The 20,301-nt window shown below is 39.9% G+C and overlaps 1 protein-coding gene across 1 annotated transcript in view; it reads right to left on the bottom strand.

Moving 5' to 3' along the window:
* Positions 1-1,268: 1,268 nt before the first annotated feature.
* LOC133577384 (brevican core protein-like) overlaps positions 1,269-20,301 on the bottom strand; it is a 38,709-nt gene continuing 19,676 nt past the window's right edge. Inside the window, exons 2-14 of the mRNA XM_061931147.1 lie at positions 14,770-14,840; positions 14,323-14,676; positions 14,072-14,246; positions 12,747-12,874; positions 12,381-12,674; positions 11,603-12,277; positions 9,457-11,529; positions 5,373-5,480; positions 5,143-5,301; positions 4,985-5,067; positions 2,169-2,313; positions 1,792-1,974; positions 1,269-1,725 (exon numbers count right to left, since the gene is read on the bottom strand). Of these exons, the coding sequence (XP_061787131.1) occupies positions 1,610-1,725; positions 1,792-1,974; positions 2,169-2,313; positions 4,985-5,067; positions 5,143-5,301; positions 5,373-5,480; positions 9,457-11,529; positions 11,603-12,277; positions 12,381-12,674; positions 12,747-12,874; positions 14,072-14,246; positions 14,323-14,676; positions 14,770-14,840 (4,564 nt within the window). The 3' untranslated portion in view covers positions 1,269-1,609. The remainder of the gene's footprint in view (positions 1,726-1,791; positions 1,975-2,168; positions 2,314-4,984; positions 5,068-5,142; positions 5,302-5,372; positions 5,481-9,456; positions 11,530-11,602; positions 12,278-12,380; positions 12,675-12,746; positions 12,875-14,071; positions 14,247-14,322; positions 14,677-14,769; positions 14,841-20,301) is intronic.

The raw sequence follows: 20,301 nt of genomic DNA, 5'->3' as shown, positions 1-20,301 counted from the left end.
TATATATATATATATATGAATAAATATGTGTATATATATATATTTATATATATATAGTGTGTGTGTGTGTGTATATATATATATATATATATATATATATATATATATATATATATATATATATATATATATACACACACACACTATATATATATGAATATATATATATATATACACATATTTATTCATATATATATATATATATATATATGAATAAATATGTGTATATATATATATATTTATATATATATAGTGTGTGTGTGTGTGTATATATATATATATATATATATATATATATATATATATATATATATATATATATATATATATATACACACACACACACAATATATATATATAAATATATATATATACACATATTTATTCATATATATATATATATATATATATATATATATATATATATATATATATATATATATATATATATATATATATCCATCCATCCATCCATCCATACATTCCAAAGACATGCACCTGGGGATAAGTTGATTGGCAACACTAAATTGGCCCTAGTGTGTGAATGTGAGTGTGAATGTTGTCTGTCTATCTGTGTTGGCCCTGCGATGAGGTGGCGACTTGTCCATGGTGTACCCCGCCTTCCGCCCGATTGTAGCTGAGATAGGCTCCAGCGCCCCCCGCAACCCCAAAGGGAATAAGCGGTAGAAAATGGATGGATGGATGGGTGGATATATATATACACATATTTATTCATATATATATATATATATATATATATATATATATATATATATATATATATATATATATATATATATATATATATATATATATATATATATATTTATATATTTATATATATATATATATATATATATATATATATATATATATATATATATATATATATATATATATATATATATATATATATATATATATATACATTTCAAAATATTGTCTCATTCATCTTGGTTATAGCTTAATAATAAAATGTAAATTCAGTAATGTACTTTGTAAAAAAAATTATAAACGTCAACATCTTAGTTTAAATTTAACTCCTGTAATCAAATCATTTTTGGACGATATATAAATGCATTGAGATGCACCTGTGTCTATTTATATATTTATAGATAATATTTGTATAGAGCAAGAAAGGTAGATATATTTCACAACCAACGTTAATATATGTCGAAAGAAAGTCTGGTAAAAATAATTTAAAGTCCATATATAATCAATACAACGCACAGCACTTGAATAAGAGAAGAATTTATTCTTTGCTCTGTTCTACATAACTTTATTACAACATAAAGCTGACGAACAAAACTGTGTCTGCTGCAAAATAATCAAATGCAAAATGTCTCTCTGAATTTTCTGAACATGTTCAGGGTTCCTTCTTTTGGGGAGGGGAGAGCAGAAAGGTTACTCTATACACTCTTACATGTACAGGCCTAAAACTTGAGCAGGTGGGATATGTGATATTGAAGATATGAGCACCATTCTGAAAAAAAACATACTTTTTGACATAACGCAAGACGTTTTGACACATGAAAACAGTAGATAACATGAATCGGTAAAAGCCTATTTTTCCCCTTGCCAAGTTAAAACAGCAGATTGTACGGGAGTTTTAAAACTTGATGTCCCAGTAAAGTGGTGACTCTGTGGTGGTTTCAAATCCATCTTGAAAGGCGGCTAAATTGCCATCAGTCGACGTTGTCATTTCAGGGTCCAGGCCACCATGCTCTGAAAGGAGATTTGTGTTGTCACTTCTGTGAAGGATTTTCTTGTAAAACCAATCTCTTATCTCACCTGGGAAGCACTGAATTTGGGGCCTCTCCCATCTACCGCCTGGGAGACACCTGATCAGAGGGTTCAGTTTCTGCTGGAAAGCCTGATTGCAGTGATAACGCACCACAGCATCGGTCTCGTAGCGCTGACGGGGCTTTCCGAACATGGATGCATTCCGGACCCTAGGCGGCGGGCCACATGAGGCTGCGAAAAATATGAAACAAGTTAAAGTAGCAGTTGCTGTGAATGCATGTTGTAATAGCCTACGATCACCACACGTGAGAGCCAAAGGGCCTATTGTGTAGTACTGTGCAGCTGACCACACAATCATAATAGTAAGTATATTGTTAAATGCAGGATATGTGCATTACATTGCTGACCACTGTTGTATTACGCACAGGTGCCTTTCTTGCAGGTGTAGGCAAGGTGGTAGTTGCAGGGCACGTCGCTCCAGCGGCCATCGTCGTGCCACACCATCACTACGCAATCCTCCCCGGACAGGAAGTAGCTGTCAGGCTGCCCTCGGTACCAGTTTTCATACAACTGCATAGAAAAAAAAGAACTTTGAATATTAAAAGAAAAACATGAATCATAAATCAAATAGTTCGATAGTTCCGGATATGTAAACGTTACCTCATGTTAAGTCTGTGATCTTCTAATTTTTAATAGTATCTAATAATGCAACACTATAAAATTTTCCAATTGAAATTAAAATAATTAAATATCTTCTTGACTTATAATTTCAAAACAAAAGTGCACCCGGTAAAAATGACAGAAGATTTAACAGTGAGAAATTGTCAGATCAGTGACCTGAATTTTATCATAAAAAACTGCTGTACTGTTTTAACATTTACAGTAACATGCTGTAAAAACCAATGTAATTTTTACGGGGAAATTTTGGCAGTTTTTTTTTACAGTAAAATCTACAAACCCCATTTCCATATGAGTTGGGAAATTGTGTTAGATGTAAATATAAACGGAATACAATGATTTGCAAATCCTTTTCAACCCATATTCAATTGAATGCACTACAAAGACAAGATACTTGATGTTCAAACTCATAAACTTAATTTTTTTTTTGCAAATAATTAACTTAGAATTTCATGGCTGCAACACATGTCAAAGTAGTTGGGAAAGGGCATGTTCACCACTGTGTTACATCACCTTTTCTTTTAACAACACTCAATAAACGATTGGAAACTGAGGAAACTAATTGTTGAAGCTTTGAAAGTGGAATTCTTTCCCATTCTTGTTTTATGTAGAGCTTCAGTCGTTCAACAGTCCGGGGTCTCCGCTGTCGTATTTTACGCTTCATAATGCGCCACACATTTTCGATGGGAGACAGGTCTGGACTGCAGACGGGCCAGCAAAGTACCCGCACTGTTTTTTTACGAAGCCACGCTGTTGTAACACGTGCTGAATGTGGCTTGGCATTGTCTTGCTGAAATAAGCAGGGGCGTCCATGAAAACGACGGCGCTTAGATGGCAGCATATGTTGTTCCAAAACCTGTATGTACCTTTCAGCATTAATGGTGCCTTCACAGATGTGTAAGTTACCCATGCCTTGGGCACTAATGCACCCCCATACCATCACAGATGCTGGCTTTTGAACTTTGCGTCAATAACAGTCTGGATGGTTCGCTTCCCCTTTGGTCCGGATGACACGACGTCGAATATTTCCAAAAACAATTTGAAATGTGGACTCTTTAGACCACAGAACACTTTTCCACTTTGCATCAGTCCATCTTAGATGATCTCGGGCCCAGAGAAGCCGGCGGCAATTCTGGATGTTGTTGATAAATCGCTTTTGCTTTGCACAGTAGAGCTTTAACTTGCACTTACAGATGTAGCGACGAACTGTGTTTAGTGACAGTGGTTTTCTGAAGTGTTCCTGGGCCCATGTGGTGATATCCTTTAGAGATTGATGTCGGTTTTTGATGCAGTGCCGTCTGAGGGATCGAAGGTCACGGTCATTCAATGTTGGTTTCCGGCCATGCCGCTTACGTGGAGTGATTTCTCCAGATTCTCTGAACCTTTTGATGATATTATGGACCGTAGATGTTGAAATCCCTAAATTTCTTGCAATTGCACTTTGAGAAACGTTGTTCTTAAACTGTTTCACTATTTGCTCACGCAGTTGTGGACAAAGGGGTGTATCTCGCCCCATCCTTTCTTGTGAAAGACTGAGCATTTTTTGGGAAGCTGTTTTTATACCCAATCATGGCACCCACCTGTTCCCAATTAGCCTGCACACCTGTGGGATGTTTCAAATACGTGTTTGATGAGCATTCCTCAACTTTATCAGTATTTATTGCCACCTTTCCCAACTTCTTTGTCACGTGTTGCTGGCATCAATTTCTAAAGTTAATGATTATTTGCAAAAAAAAAAAGTTTATCAGTTTGAACATCAAATATGTTGTCTTTGTAGCATATTCAACTGAATATGGGTTGAAAATGATTTGCAAATCATTGTATTCCGTTTATATTTACATCTAACACAGTTTCCCAACTCATATGGAAACAGGGTTTGTACAAAAGATGTTTTACCTTGTATGTTAAAAATCACACTATATGCAGTACAGGCCAAACGCTTGGACACACCTTCTCATTCAATGCGCTTTCTTTATTTTCGTGACTATTTACATTGTAAATTGTCACTGAAGGCATCAAAACTATGAATGAACACATTTGGAGTTATGTACTTAACAAAAAAAGGTGAAATAACTGAAAACATGTTTCATATTCTAGTTTCTTCAAAATAGCCACCCTTTGCTCTGATTACGGCGTTGCACACTCTTGGCATTCTCTCGATGAGCTTCAAGAGGTAGTCACCTGACATGGTTTTCACTTTCACTTTCATAGTTTTGGTGCCTTCAGTGACAATCTACAATGTAAATAGTCATGAACATAAAGAAAACACATTGAAATGAGAAGGTGTGTCCAAACGTTTGACCTGTATTGTATATATATATATATATACTGTATGTATATATATATATATATATATGTGTGTGTGTGTGTGTGTGTGTGTGTGTGTGTGTGTGTGTGTGTGTGTGTGTGTGTGTGTGTGTGTGTGTGTGTGTGTAAATATATATATTGCAGCCATAACTGCAATGTGGCCCTCAATGAATATGAGTTTGACACCACTATGCTGAGCGATGTCTCCAACTAACATGCTAGTTATTCATAAACAGTGAATGAACAACTAACTCACCAAAGGGTTGCCATCAGACCACTGGAAATCATTCTCAATCGTCTTATCATTCAAGCCAGTCCATTGGTATTCTTTGTAGTTGTCTGGGGATGACAAAAGCAACGCAGTGAACACACAATGACAACGGAAGGTCAGTCAGAGGTAATGGGTGGTCCTACTGTTGATGTAGTCCTGCTCCTCTGGGGTCATGATGGAGACCAGATGAGCCCCCTGTATGCGGCAGTGCTGCTCGGCCACCTCCCAGCTCAGACGCTGGCCGAAGTGTCGGTAGCAGAAGCCGTGAAACTTGTCCCAGCCTGGTTCACAGTTCTGCAGGTCTGAAAGCATCAATAGGAGAAGTATTTTGTTTAGATTGGACTTTGAATGCACGAGAATGCCTTGCGCTCACCCTTGTCGCAGAGGTCTCCTCCATAAGTCGGCAAACAGAGGCACTGGATCTGTCCGTCCTGTTCCATGCAGGTGCCCCCATTGAGACAGGGGTCATGGACGCAAGCATCTGGAACACAACATAGGGTCAGTTGACCTCAAACTGCATTTTTCATGTATTTGCGCTTATTTCAAGGAAGGTTGAGATCCCCTTTGGCCTTTAGATCTCACATGTCATCGCAGTGTTGGGAACCATCTCGTCCACTGAAGTGCATTGTCCCAACACATCACTTTACCATAAGGATATTAACACTATATTTAAAGCTTGTGGCAAATACACGCTTCATAAACAAATAATATTGTTAAAAATGTGACCTGTTTACGCAGAAAACGCCGAATAACAAATAAAGACAAGAAAAAAATACCGGGAATACTCTAACTATAGTCTGAGTATTAATTGCAAGTACAAAATCCTAATAATTAAAAATATTAATACAATAAACAAATAGAACAAAATTAAAATAAAAAAGGAAATGGGAAACATTTGAACAGGCTGTCATTTCCAAGTTTTGAAAACTATCTGTAACACAGGTGTCAAACTCAAGGCCCAGAGGTCAGATCTGGCCCGCCACATCATTTTACGTGACCCACGAAATAATGTGTGCCAATAAAGCACTCAATCTGTATGGCTAAATGTGTTTATTCTTAACATTTTAATGGAAAAAATGTACTGCACACAATCGCTTATATTCTAAACCGTCCATCCTTCCATCCATTTTCTTCTGCTTATCCGACGTCGGGTTGCGGGGGCAGCAGCCCAAACAGAGAAGCCGCGATTTCCCTCTCCCCAGCCACTTCGTCCAGCTCCTCCAGGGGTTTTCGAGGCGTTCCCAGGCCAGCCGGGAGACATAGTCTTCCCAACGTGTCCTGGGTCTTCCCCGTGGCCTCCTGCCAGTGGGACGTGCCCTAAACACCTCCCAAAGGGAGGCGTTGGGGTGGCATCCTGACCAGATGTCCGAACCACCTCATCTGGCTCCTCTCGATGTGGAGGAGCAGCGGCTTTACTTTGAGCTCCTCCCGGATGACAGAGCTTCTCACCCTATCTCTAAGGGAGAGCCCCGCCACCCGGCGGAGAAAACCCATTTCGGCTGCTTGTACCCGTGATCTTGTCCTTTCGGTAATAAACCGAAGGTCATGACCATAGGTGAGGATGGGAACGTACAAACGTTTGTAGATCGACTGGTAAATTGAGAGCTTTGCCTTCCGGCTCAGCTCCTTCTTAACCACAACGGATTGATACAGCGTCCGCATTACTGAAGACGCCGCACCGATCCGCCTGTCGATCTCACGATCCACTCTTCCCTCACTCGTGAACAAGACTCCGAGGTACTTGAACTCCTTCACATGGGGCAAGATCTCCTCCCCAACTCAGAGATGGCACTCCACCCTTTCCCGGGCAAGAACCATGGACTCGGACTTGGAGGTGCTGATTCTCATCCCAGTCGCTTCACACTCGGCTGCGAACCGATCCAGTGAGAGCTGAAGATCCTGGTCAGATGAAGCATCAGGCCCACATCATCTGCAAAAAGCAGAGACCTAATCCTGCAGCCACCAAAACGGATCGCCTCAACTCCCTGACTGCGCCTACAAATTCTGTCCATAAAAGTTATGAACAGAATTGGTGACAAAGGGCAGCCTTGGCGGAGTCCAACCCTCACTGGAAACGGGTCCAACTTACTGCCAGCAATGCGGACCAAGCTGTGACACTGATCGTACAGGGAGTGGACCGCCACTATCAGACAGTCCGATACCCTTAGAATACTCTCTGAGCACTCCCCAGTGCAGAGAGTATTCTAAACCCGTGATTCTCAAACTGGTGGCACGTGGGCTCCACCTAAAGGTACACCAAATAATCAATTAAATAAATATTAAAACACAGTGTTACAGTTCTAACTGTGTGTAATGTTGCAGTGACCAAAAATATTACATATAATTGTAAAAAAAAAAAAAGCAAAAAAAAAAAAAAAAGCCTTGTTTTCTTGTTTTTCACGAATATTTAGGCCTACTACGTTACTGAACTTGGAAAGCCAAGTGTTTTCTGAGGTGGTAGTTAGTAAAATTTGAGTACCACTGTTCTAAACTTTGATATTACCTAAAAATGCAACAATATATTACGAGCATTTTTTTTGTTTATCAAAAATAAATACTTAAATATCTGCTTGTCACCTTGGCTTCGGATTTTAAAGCAAGCTATCCATAATAAATAAATGCATATGCAATTGTGTAATATATAATAATATGTAATTATACATTCATGTTATCATACTGTATATTGAGTTACAAAACCCAAAACCAGTGAAGTTGGCACGTTGTGTAAATCGTAAATAAAAACAGAATACAATGATTTGCAAATCCTTTTCAACCTTTCAAATTGTTTTTGGAAACTGTGGACTTTGTGTCCTCCCGAACAAAGAGGAAAAGGACCATCCGGATTGTTCTAGGCGCAATGTTCAAAAGCTAGCATCTATGATGGTATGGGGGTGTATTAGTGCCCAAGACATGGGTAACTTACACATCTGTGAAGGCACCATTAATGCTGAAAGGTACATACAGGTTTTGGAGCAACATATGTTGCCATCCAAGCAACGTTATCATGGACGCCCCTGCTTATTTCAGTAAGACAATGTGTTACAACAGCGTGGCTTCATAGTAAAAGAGTGCAGGTACTAGACTGGCCTGCCTGTAGTCCAGACCGGTCTCCCATTGAAAATGTGTGGCGCAATATAAAGCCTAAAATACAACAACGGAGACCCCGGACTGTTGAACTACTTAAGCTGTACATCAAGCAAGAATGGGAAAGAATTCCACCTGAAAATCTTCAAAAATTGGTCTCCTCAGTTCCCAAACTTTACTGAGTGTTGTTAAAAGGAAAGGCCATGTAACACAGTGGTAAAAATGCTCCTGTGCCAACTTTTTAAAAATGTGTTACAGCCATTAAATTCTAAGTTAATGATTATTTGCAAAAAAAAAAGTTGTTTCTCAGTTTGAACATTAAATATCTTGTCTCTGCAGTCTATTCAATTGTATATAAGTTGAATAGGATTTGCAAATCATTGTATTCTGTTTTTATTTACGAATTACACAACGTGCCAACTTAACTGGTTTTGGGCTTTGTACAAACGGCCGTCTCTGGGCAGCCATAACTGCAATGTGGCCCCTTAAAGAAAATGAGTTTGACACCCCTTATCTATAATTAACTGATATAGTATGTTAACTTTTTAAACTAATGGTTAGGAGTGCATTAGAAAGTGGACAGGAAAACATAACTCTTTTCGAGCATTACATATTCCATAATGTGGACCGTTAAAGCCTATGCAGAGGTAATTTAAGCGGCTCATGATACTTCAAATGCAGCTACTGTCCTTTAATGGGGATAATAAAAACTGCATTACGAGGTTGCTTTAGACCCTTTTTAAGAAAATATTTTGTTTTGTAAACCACACACCCTGCGACTATTGGAGATTCTGCGTTTAATTGAACACTAATTGGGGAACACCAAAATAAATCCCACAAATTAAAAGATTTGACACATTGATGCATGAGTAGCACATGTTTATCCTTTTTGCACCTAAAAGCAAAAATACTGAGCAAATTGACTGTACAACAACATTGTGTTTCTACACATAATGCTGTGTGCTTTCACTACAACTTTAAAACTTGGGGAAAATGGCGTTAAAAGACATTCACACACTCAACGTGTCTTCCAGAGTCCCTTATGAGGTTACTTCCGGACTGGGGTTGCAGTGCAATTGGAACATGAATTGACAAACATATCACTGTACTGTTACAATACTTCACAGAAGTCAGTGGATAGAGAGGAAGACATTACACAAAACAAGACAGGACAGTGTGTCAAATGAAGACGTCCTTTTGGGGTCACAAGGAGGGGAAAAAGTGTTTGGGAGGACAAGAAGGCGGAGTCAGAGGTGAAACATGTAGAACAAGGCAGGCCAGCGTAGGAGAGAAGCAGATGGGGAGTTTTTAGTGCATCAGTACCAAGGACAAGAAGAGCACAGTTAGGCTGATGAGAGCTATTTTAGCATTACCTGCTATTCCTACTTTACCGCCCACAGCTGCCTTCTCATTGGGCAAAACATGGCGGGTTGGAGCCTGGGTGGGGCTAAAGTCAACATTCATCATTGTCACTGTCTGGGGCTCCGGTGTCCAGTGGAAGACTTTGGGTGTAGCGGTGGTAGGGCTCCAAGTGCGTTTGGACCACCATGTTGTTGTTCTAACGGCGGCCATCTTGGTGGCCTCTGCAGCTGAGAGGGACCGTGGAACTGTTGTGGATGAGAGAGATGAGGATTTGGCGCTAATCTCCAGATCCTTCTGAGACTCTTGTGGTTCGGTTGTGGTGGTCAGCAGAGCCCAGTTTGATGATTTGGGATCTAGAGGAAAGACGGTAATCTCCTCGTCAAACGCCAGACCAGTGGAAGTGTCATCGTCTGGGGTGTTGGCCTCTGTAGTGTCCTCGCTAAATGTGGGGGTGGCGCTAGCTTCCACCTCGTAACTTGTGATTACTTTCTCTTGAACGGTTGGAGTAACAAAATGTACAGAGAATGGGATCATTTCAGCTTCTTTTTCAGGAAATGTTGTGACCTCCTCTTCATAAATTGGCGTTGTGGTTTCTATCTCATCAGAGTTAGCGGTAACATTAGCTGCCTCTTCAAATCTTAACGTTATTTTAGCTACTTTATCATGATTTAGCTTAGCTGTAGCCTTCTCTTCATGAGCTGGTGTTAAGGTACCTACCTCTTCAGTGTTAGGGGTAACATTTGCCTCCTCTTCAAATCTTTGCGTTACTCTGTGAAGATTTAGCATAGCTTTGGACTCCTCTTCATATGCTGGTGTCGGGGTACCTACCTCTTCTGAGCTAGCGCTAGCATTAGCAGCGTCTTCAAACCTTAGTGTTACTTCAGATACCTTATCAAGGTTTGGTATAGCTTCAGCCTCCTCTTCATATGTTGGTATGGTACCTACTTCTTCAGAGTTAGTGGTAGCATTAGTTACTTCTTCAAATCTTAGTGTTACTTGACCTACTTTATCAAGGTTTAGCGTAGTTTTAGGCTCCTCTTCATTTACTGGTGTTATTGTATCTACCTCTTCAGAGTTAGCAGTGACATTAGCTTCCTCTTCAAGTCTTTGGGTTCCTTTAGCTACTTTTTCAAGACTTTGTATTGCTTTAGCTTCTTCTTCGAATATAGGGGTAATGTCAAATCTTTCTTCGGGCGTTAGCAATATAGTCGTAGGTGCTACTGTAGGTTCTGCTTTTGGGTCTAAAGTAGCTGTAGCCTCTTTAAATGATAGTGTGACATTAACTTCTCTGTGGGTTAGCGAATCATTAAAAATCTCTTCAAATTTTGGTGTACTTTCAGTTCCTTCAAATATTGGTGTTGTTGTAGTTGCTACTTCTTTTTGATTTACAGTAGCATCACTTTCTATAAATTTCATTGATGCGATAGACCCACTTGGGTTTCGAGTAGCATTAGCCTCCTCGTCAAACATTGTCGTTACTTCTTTGGAGTTTGCAGCTGCGTTACGGTGTTTCTCTTCTTCCTTACCAAAAGCCTTGTTGGGTCTAAAATTCTGTGCAAACATGTGAACAACCTTAACTTCTTCAATGGCCGGAGTCCCTGTAGTATCCTCGACAACCTTCTCCTTGACGGTTGAGTTAAATGTAACATGATCGCTGGTTTGTGCTGTGATCATATCAGGTTCAAGTCCACTTGTTTCTTCATAACTGGTGGTAGATACGTCAAAAAGCGCTCTGTGACCAGATGGCTGGTAGAGTGCTGTGATGGATTCAGTAGGCCTCTCCTGATATTGAGTGGTAGACGAGGTTGCTTTAAAACGGATAGCCCGAGTTGGAAGAAGCTGCCTTTCAACGCTATCCAAGCTGTCTTCAATTTCTAAGCTTGTGCTTCCCTCTGTGAGCGTAGAAATGGACTTTAAGAGATTATCTGAGCCAAGAGTGTGAGAATGCCTGGATCTAGATGTGAAAGTTGGATCTGCGACAGATGTGAACGACTTTGGAGTAGCACTGCCGGTTGACACAGGGGGCGTCTGGTGGGTGGTTGACTTTGAGACTAGCTTGAAAACAGTCACTTCCTGACGACTTTCTGAAAGAAAAGCAGCATTTTTCAAGGTCGAATCACAGCATCAACGTACTAACAAAATTACAGCAGTTTGTACCTTGAGAAGTATCCCCAGAGCCGCTCATTGGGATCCATAAAGATGTCAGATCTGCAGGGGGTTCAGTCGTTTGTGATGCAGGGTCTCTTTTCTCCACTTGTTTCACCGTTTGAGTGACAGGGGGAGCTTGCAGGATTTCATCTTGAGTCTCGGTACTGTTAAAATATAAGTTGGTTTCCAGTTGTTCTTTTCCCCTGTTTAATGACGGTGTGCGCCCTTTGGCCATAGTGTCTGGTTCTGGCAGGTTATGAAGATAAGTGCCATTAAACTTAGGAAGCCTTGTTGTGTTTTCTACTTCAGTGAAGTTCTGGTAGGAATCCGTGCTTTGGGTAGTACCGTTTATCAGTCCTGTTGTACTTTGAGAGTCATAGTCATAGGTTTCTGTCGAAGATGAAGTCCTGTCAAGAGGTCCTAGGAAATCTGAAGTAACCGTGGTGCTTAAGGGATTCTCTGAATTGTCGGACAGAAATGTGTGCTCATTTATGTCAATTTCTTTTTCTGGAGGATAGAGGGGGATAGTTTCAAGCACACTCTGAGCCTCTCGTTCTACTTGCTCTGAGATTTGGCCGAGCAGTAGTACGCTCTCTTCTGCTTTCAGAATGACAACATCTTGTTCCAGGCTCCTGGGCTCATCGGTGGTGCTGTCTACAGTGAAATCCTTTCCATCATCTGTACCTGTAATAAAAAAAGAATACATAAGAATAGACATTTGATTTGTTCTTCAAGTTTTAAGTCTGTAGGTTTTTCCAACAACTGTTCAGGGATCCGCTACACACACCTTTAAAACAAAATACGTCAAAAAGTCTGGACGGTTCTGGGAAGACAGTCTGGTTACTGAAGCGATACAGGGTCTTGACGCCTGCCAGAGACCCTCCGCATCGCTCTCTTGGGGTCCTGATAGGGTAGCGCACGCTGCCGTCAGACAGCCAGCCGGGGCTGCAGTGGTCCAGACCTTCACTCCATGCCACGTAAAGCTGCGCCGTTGAGGCCAACTGTGCCCCTGCAGCTCTGCAGTACGACTGGGCCCCCTTAAAGGACAGCTGCTGTGGCACGGGGTCATGAAACACCTCCCCTGAAATTGCATTTTAAATGATTTTTTATTTGTTTAATCTTGCAAGAGTTGGCCTGGGGTTGTATGTCATACCATCCATTTGTTCTACATAACAATACACATCATAACGATCCTCTGCATTCATTAGTCCATAGCTTCTCACTCCGGGCTGCCCGTCCATGTCCCCATAGCAAGCTTCACGAGGGTTTTGGATGGGGTACCTGATGCAAAAGTAAACAAAAAAATCACCAAACTCTTCGTGACTCTGATGTTTGCAGGTATCCAAACTAGGGTTGTATAGGTATCCAAACCAGGGTTGTACGGTATACCAGTATGAGTATAGTACCGCGATACTAATGAATCATATTCGGTACTATACCGCCTCTAAAAAGTACCGGTTCCCCACGCTAATGACTATTTGCAGTCTGCAGTGTCGTAACTCCTTCTAAATCATTAATCCTAGTCTCCATGGAGACAAGTCAAGTACCTTTATTTCAAGAATCATCCCTGTAGGACAAGTGATAGCTACATATGCTTCACTACTCACCGCATTACACCAGAGTCATGACTTTTGACGTGCTAAAAAGGTCTGAAGTTGACAAAGTCAAGACAAGAGTACTCTGTGACCAATCATCAACCATTAAGACGACCAATTCCCAGAATTCCCTGCAGCGCCAACTCTTCCGGGACGCTACAATATAAACAAACGCCATTGGTGGATCTACACCCAACATCCGCTGTGATGATACCAAGTACAAGAGCGTATCTAGTCGATACTACTTTGATTACATCGATATTTTATAGCATCACAAAATCGTTCATTTAAAAAAAATTTATATTATGTTTATAAACTCAGGAAATATGTCCCTGGACACATGAGGACTTTGAATGTGACCAATGTATGATCCTGTAACTACTTGGTATCGGATCGATACCCAAATTTGTGGTATCATCCAAAACTAATGTAAAGTATCTAACAACAGAATAATAAGTGATTATTAAATTTTAACAGAAGTGTAGATAAAACATGTTGAAACAGAAAATAACCAGATATAACCAGTAAATGAACAAGTAGATTAATAATAATTTTTTTCTACCACTTGTCCTTAATAATTTTGACAAAATAATAGAATGATAAATGGCACAATATGTTACTGCATATGTCAGCAACTAAATTAGGAGCCTTTGTTTGTTTACTTACTACTAAAAGACAAGTTGTCTAGTATGTTCACTATTTTACTTAAGGACAAACTTGCAATAAGAAACATATGATTAATGTACCCTAAGATTTGTTGTTAAAATAAAGCCAATAAGGACATTTTTTGTGGTGCCCTTTATTTAGAAAAGGACCGAAATACATTTTGGTACCGGTACCAAAATATTGGTATCGGGACAACACTAATCCAAACATACAGTACCTGACCGTCTGGTCTTCTATCCAGCCTGCGTCACACTGCTCATAACCATCAAAATAGGCCGCCCAAAGCTGGCTCCCATTTGCAATTTGTGCCCCAATGGCCTTGCAAGCTGCCTTGGCCTGATGAAATGAGAGGAAATATCGATCCGTGGCATCCCTGTAGTGGAATACAACACCTATACGCAAACACGCACGTGCAGTGTCATTCAAGAACAATTCATCAGCAGCATCATGCATCTTTAATCGTCTTACCTTTGACCTTGAGTTGGACAAGATCACTGGCGTCTTCCAGGCCCTGCTGCACCTCACAACGATAGTGACCCGAGTCACTGGAGCGTAAATTTGAGATGCGTAGCGACACATCCCCGGGGGAGGACGAGTCGTTGAGCAAAGCCACACGACCTAGGTACGCCTCGTTTACTTTCACCCTGTCGCCTCGCGCCACTAAGATTTGTGTCTCCTGCCCGCCGGACAACAGCGTCCATTTCACCCGTGGCAGCATTCTGGGTGTGGAGGACGCCAAGCAGGGGATGACGACGGATCGGCCCAGTGGGGCGAAAAGGACGCCGGAGTGGGAAATGTTCACCTGGAGAGAAGGGATGTCGTCTGCAGAAAGAACATCAAGGACAATGTCTATTTTCCACAACAATAACATCATATTCTTTAAACTAGTAGTGTTAATGGTGGAGGACTACTGACCATATGCAGATGGCATTTGGGTGGGAAAGGCTCGAGTCAAGTGACAAACCACACTAAGGAGAAGGACAAGTCTGTGAAGACAAGGAGGCAGAACATCCCATCAGTAATGGTGTGAAGGGATATAAAGATAATAAAGACATATTATTTCTCCCGCCCAGGTTCCAATTTCACAGATATTTAAACTTGAGGAGGTGTCAGTTGAGATAGTGCCGCTTCCTAAACGGATTTGTCTAGACAGGTCATTTTCACTCTCATATCTGACCTCCTAACACTTGTATAACTTACTGACAAAAACAAAGCTTATGCCTCAAATTGAGATATACAAAAATGTAGTTTTAATGATGTAATACGCGCCTCCAGAGATTGTTTATGAGCACCAAATGTTGGGATAGTCTATCTCTCAGTTGTTTGCTCAGCTCAAACACACTTTTTTTTTAAGTTACGGGTATTTCATGACGTCATTAGGGAAACACTTACAATCCTAAGGCTTTGCACCACATCCTAAAGCAAATTCTAAAGCTCTGCCAACTATCTGTCATATATGGGAACTTAAAATTAGTTTTTTTTCTTCTTCAGCAAATAGGCGAACCTAGCATTATGTTTAGGGCTGGGCAGCGCTTGAATTTGGACAAATTATCAAACTATCAATGATTCCTGATTCCGATTATTTGGAAAAGCAGGGTGAAAAATGTACTATACAGTTTTTATGGGGCTATTTTCAAACTGTATATAGATACCAATCTTTTGAACTTGAATATATATGTTATGAAGTTTCTTTCCACAGGAGTACACTTTCATAAACGTTTCACTTTGTTATTTAACCCCGATCCAAATTTATGTAGCATTATTACCAAACTATTTTCAGAGGGCTGCACATAAAATGTACACATACTGTGTTGTTTATGTGTTAGACAGGTTTTTCTGTTGCTGATTCCATGAGTGAAATCAGCGTATACCGATGACATGCACAGTTTCCAAAAACAATCTTTATTTTTAATTCACTAATGGTGAGTGCTTTTGACAGTGTCATATCAATATTATATCATATCAACTCAATATTTAAACTAATTCTTTATTTTCTTTTATTCCATACAATTGTTTGTAAGTCAATAGTACACAATTATTAAACAATATAACAGAACAATCCTGGTTTGGTTTTTGCCGTCAAAGTCCTTCTGTGTTTGGAAACAATAATAGAAAAAACACACACACAAAAAAAAGATTTGGGAAAGTAAAAATATCAATTTTACACACGAGTATCGATCATGTACTGATATTACCATTGGTATCAACACTACAGATTTATGGATTGATCCGTCTTCCCCTAACCTGTATGCCTGGTAGTGGCCGCTGAACAGTAACAGCTCACATTAGTTGTTTTATTACCCTTTCTCCACTCGAATTAACCTACTTGTTAATTTCCTTTAATATTTAATTACTTTCTGCTGTAATGCAGTTCCATCCACACTTCTTAAACTGTACTAAGCACTTACGTACAAAACCCAAAACCAGTGAAGTTGGCACGTTGTGTAAATCGTAAATAAAAACAGAATACAATGATTTGCAAATCCTTTTCAATTTATATTCTATTGAATAGACTGCAAAGACAAGATACTTAACATTCAAACTGAGAAACTTCCTTTTTTTTTTTTTTTTTACAAATAATCATTAACTTAGAATTTAATGGCAGCAACACATTGCAAAAAAGTTGGTACAGGGGCATTTTTACCACTGTGTTACATGGCCTTTCCTTTTAACAACACTCATTTAACGTTTGAGAACTGAGGAGACACATTTTTGAAGCTTTTCAGGTGGAATTATTTCCCATTCTTGCTTGATGTACAGCTTAAGTTGTTCAACAGTCCGGGGTCTCCGTTGTGGTATTTGACGCTTCATTATGCGCCAAACATTTTCAATGGGAGACAGGTCTGGACTACAGGCAGGTCAGTCTAGTACCATCCATTTTCTACCGCTTATTCCCTTTGGGGTCGCGGGGGGCGACACACAGAAAGATCCCGAGCCCGGGATTGAACCCAAGACTACTCAGGACCTTCGTATTGTGAGGCAGATGCACTAACCCCTCTTCCACTGTGCTGCCCAGCCTAGTACCCACACTCTTTTACTACAAAGCCACGCTATTGAAACACATGCAGAATGTGGCTTGGCATTGTTTTGCTGAAATAAGCAGGGGCGTCCATGAGTGTGTTGCTTGGATGGCAACATATGTTGCTCCAAAACCTGCATGTACCTTCCAGCATTAATGGTGCCTTCACAGATGTGTAAGTTACCCATGCCTTGGGCACTAATACACCCCCATACCATCACAGATGCTGGCTTTTGAACTTTACACCTAGAACAATCCGGATGGTTCTTTTCCTCTTTGTTACGGAGGACACGACGTCCACAGTTTCAAAAAACAATTTGAAATGGGGACTGGTCAGACCACAGAACACTTTTCCACTTTGCACCAGTCCATCTTAGTGTTGTTGATAAATGGCTTTGGCTTTGCATAGTAGAGTTTTAACTTGCACTTACAGATGTAGCGACAAATTGTAGTTACTGACAGTGGTGTTCTGAAGTGTTCCTGAGCCCATGTGGCGATATCCTGTACACACTGATATCGTTTTTTGATGCAGTTCCGCCTGAGGGATCGAAGGTCACGGGCATTCAATGTTGGTTTTCGGCCTTGCCGCTTACGTGCAGTGATTTCTCTAGATTCTCTGAACCTTTTGATGATATTACGGACCGTGTATGATGAAATCCCTAAATCCCTTGAAATAGCTCATTGAGAAATGTTGTTTGTAAACTGTTTGACAATTTGCTCACGCATTTGTTCACAAAGTGGTGACCCTCGCCCCATCCTTGTTTGTGAATGACTGAGCATTTCATGGAAGCTGCTTTTATACCCAATCATGGCACCCACCTGTTCCCAATTAGCCTGTTCACCTGTGGGATGTTCCAAATAAGCGTTTGATGAGCATTCCTCAACTTTCTCAGTCTTTTTTGCCACTTGTGCCAGCTTTTTTGCAACATGTTGCAGGCATCAAATTCCAAATGAGCTAATATTTGCAAAAAATAACAAAGTTTACCAGTTCGAACGTTAAGTATCTTGTCTTTGCAGTCTATTCAATTAAATATAGGTTGAAAAGGATTAGCAAATCATTGTATTCTGTTTTTATTCACAATTTACACAACGTGCCACCTTCACCGGTTTTGGGTTTTGTATTTATTGCCGTTGTTTCAAGCTGGTTTAGTGACTGCCTGCTCCTGCTTGCTCTAAATCTGTGGGTAACATTTTTAGGCCTATCTTATAGTCCTCCAATGATTATGCTACTTGCAAGAAACTTTGTGTATTTGCCGCAATGAAGGACTTATGGGAGCGGCTACACACTGTGTTTGGACATGCACAGTTAGCTGCTAGCCGGCAGATATTTCTTCCGGTCTGGGGACTGACCATTGAAAAAATTAATCAATGTTTAAAAATTTGGAAGGTTCCGGGAGAATGTTCGATACCCAACCCCTTATAACGTTGCTAATAAAATGTAGGTGTAATGTTGGCATTGTAGCTCATATAACTATGTGTTGCTAATAGGGATGTCCGATTATGGCTTTTTACCGATATCCGATATTCCGATATTGTCCAACTCTTTAATTACCAATACCGATATCAACCGATACCGATATCAACCGATATATACAGTCGTGGAATTAACACATTATTATGCCTAATTTGGACAACCAGGTATGGTGAAGATAAGGTACTTTTAAAAAAAATTAATAAAATAAAGTAAGATAAATAAATTAAAAACATTTTCTTGAATAAAAAAGAAAGTAAAACAATATAAAAACAGTTACATAGAAACTAGTAATTAATGAAAATTAGTAAAATTAACTGTTAAAGGTTAGTACTATTAGTGGACCAGCAGCACGCACAATCATGTGTGCTTACGGACAGTATCCCTTGCAGAATGTATTGATATATATTGATATATAATGTAGGAACCAGAATATTAATTGTCATGTCTGTGTGATCATGTTTTGTTTTAGTTATGTTCGGTTTTGTTTTTGGACTATTTGTGCACTCTTGTTTTGTCACCATGACGACCGATTAGTTGCACCTGTTTTCACGTTCGGTCTCACACATCTGTTGTCAATCATGTCTGTAGTATTTAAGTCCATTGTTTTCAGTTAGTCTGTCTGGCAACATCACACGTTATCATCACTCTGCTTCATGCCTTGTTCACAGTCCCATGCCAAGTAAGTTTTTGTTTCATGTTTATAGTTCTTTGCCTTTGTGCAAGTCTTTTGTTTTCATTAGCCAAGTTTTGTACCTCCGCCATTGTGCACGGCTTTCGTTTGTTCTTTTTGATAGTGTTAAATAAAATCATGTACTCACATTCCCGTCTTGCCCGCGCCAACTTTCCGTTGCCTTCCGGGAAAACAAACCCCAAGGACCAAGTCCTGACATTAATAACAGAAAGAAACAACCCTTTTGTGTGAATGAGTGTGAATGAGTGTAAATGGGGGAGGAAGGTTTTTTGGGTTGGTGTACTAATTGTAAGTGTATCTTGTGTTTTTTATGTTTATTTAATAAAAATAAAAAATTAAAAATTAAAATTAAAAAACGATACCGATACCGATGATTAAAAAAATGATACCGATAATTTCCGATATTACATTTTAACGCATTTATCGACCAAAAATATCGGCAGGCCAATATTTTCGGACATCTCTAGTTGCTAACATTTATGTTTTCTTTTCCCAGCCCTTAATATTACATTGTTGTATGTGATATTTGCAGAGTTACAGTGTGCCCCAGCCTGTCTGTGATGCAGAAGGCACCGTTATTCTTTTGTGGCTAAAACCCCACCAATTATTGCTTTTTTTCCCCACAAAAAATACATCTTTTCAACTTGAAGCATACGAGTAAAAATATAGAAAGTACTATGTCCATTAATGGTAAGTATCTATACATTTTACAATTTGAAAAGTGTGTAGTAAGTGTGTGAGGATTCTATTGGGCTATTCATAGAAAAATTGGCATTTTTATGTATGCATTCATTATTCGCTTTTTTTCACCATTTACCGGGAGACTATTCGGAGACAAACCCACGGATAGCAAAAACAAATATAATACAGGGTAATTCAGCTGTCGGCCCGTGGGCTAAATCAGGCCTGGGAATGATGCCTGGGCAATTATTCCGACTCGGGGGGCCACATTTAGAGAAACAAATGTGTCTGGGGGCCGGTATATCTTATTTTTAGGAACACTAATACAAAACCTCACAATAATGTCTGATTGAATGCTGAAAATGTTATGACAGATCGCCTTAAAAAATGGAATGGAATTCTAAGTTTTTTTTACTGAATGAGACACCCAGAATCATACTTGCCAACCCTCCCGGATTTTCCGGGAGACTCCCGAAATTCAGCGCCTCTCCCGAAAACCTCCCGGGACAAATTTTCTCCCGAAAATCTCCCGAAATTCAGGCGGACTCAGGTCCATGAGGACCTGAGTCCGCTAACCCACAA

Source organism: Nerophis lumbriciformis, linkage group LG37 (assembly GCF_033978685.3).
Source record: "Nerophis lumbriciformis linkage group LG37, RoL_Nlum_v2.1, whole genome shotgun sequence".
In the NCBI taxonomy this organism is placed as follows: domain Eukaryota; kingdom Metazoa; phylum Chordata; class Actinopteri; order Syngnathiformes; family Syngnathidae; genus Nerophis; species Nerophis lumbriciformis.
The sequence above is the reverse complement of the archived record's forward strand: the minus strand, read 5'-3'. Positions and strand labels throughout refer to the sequence as shown.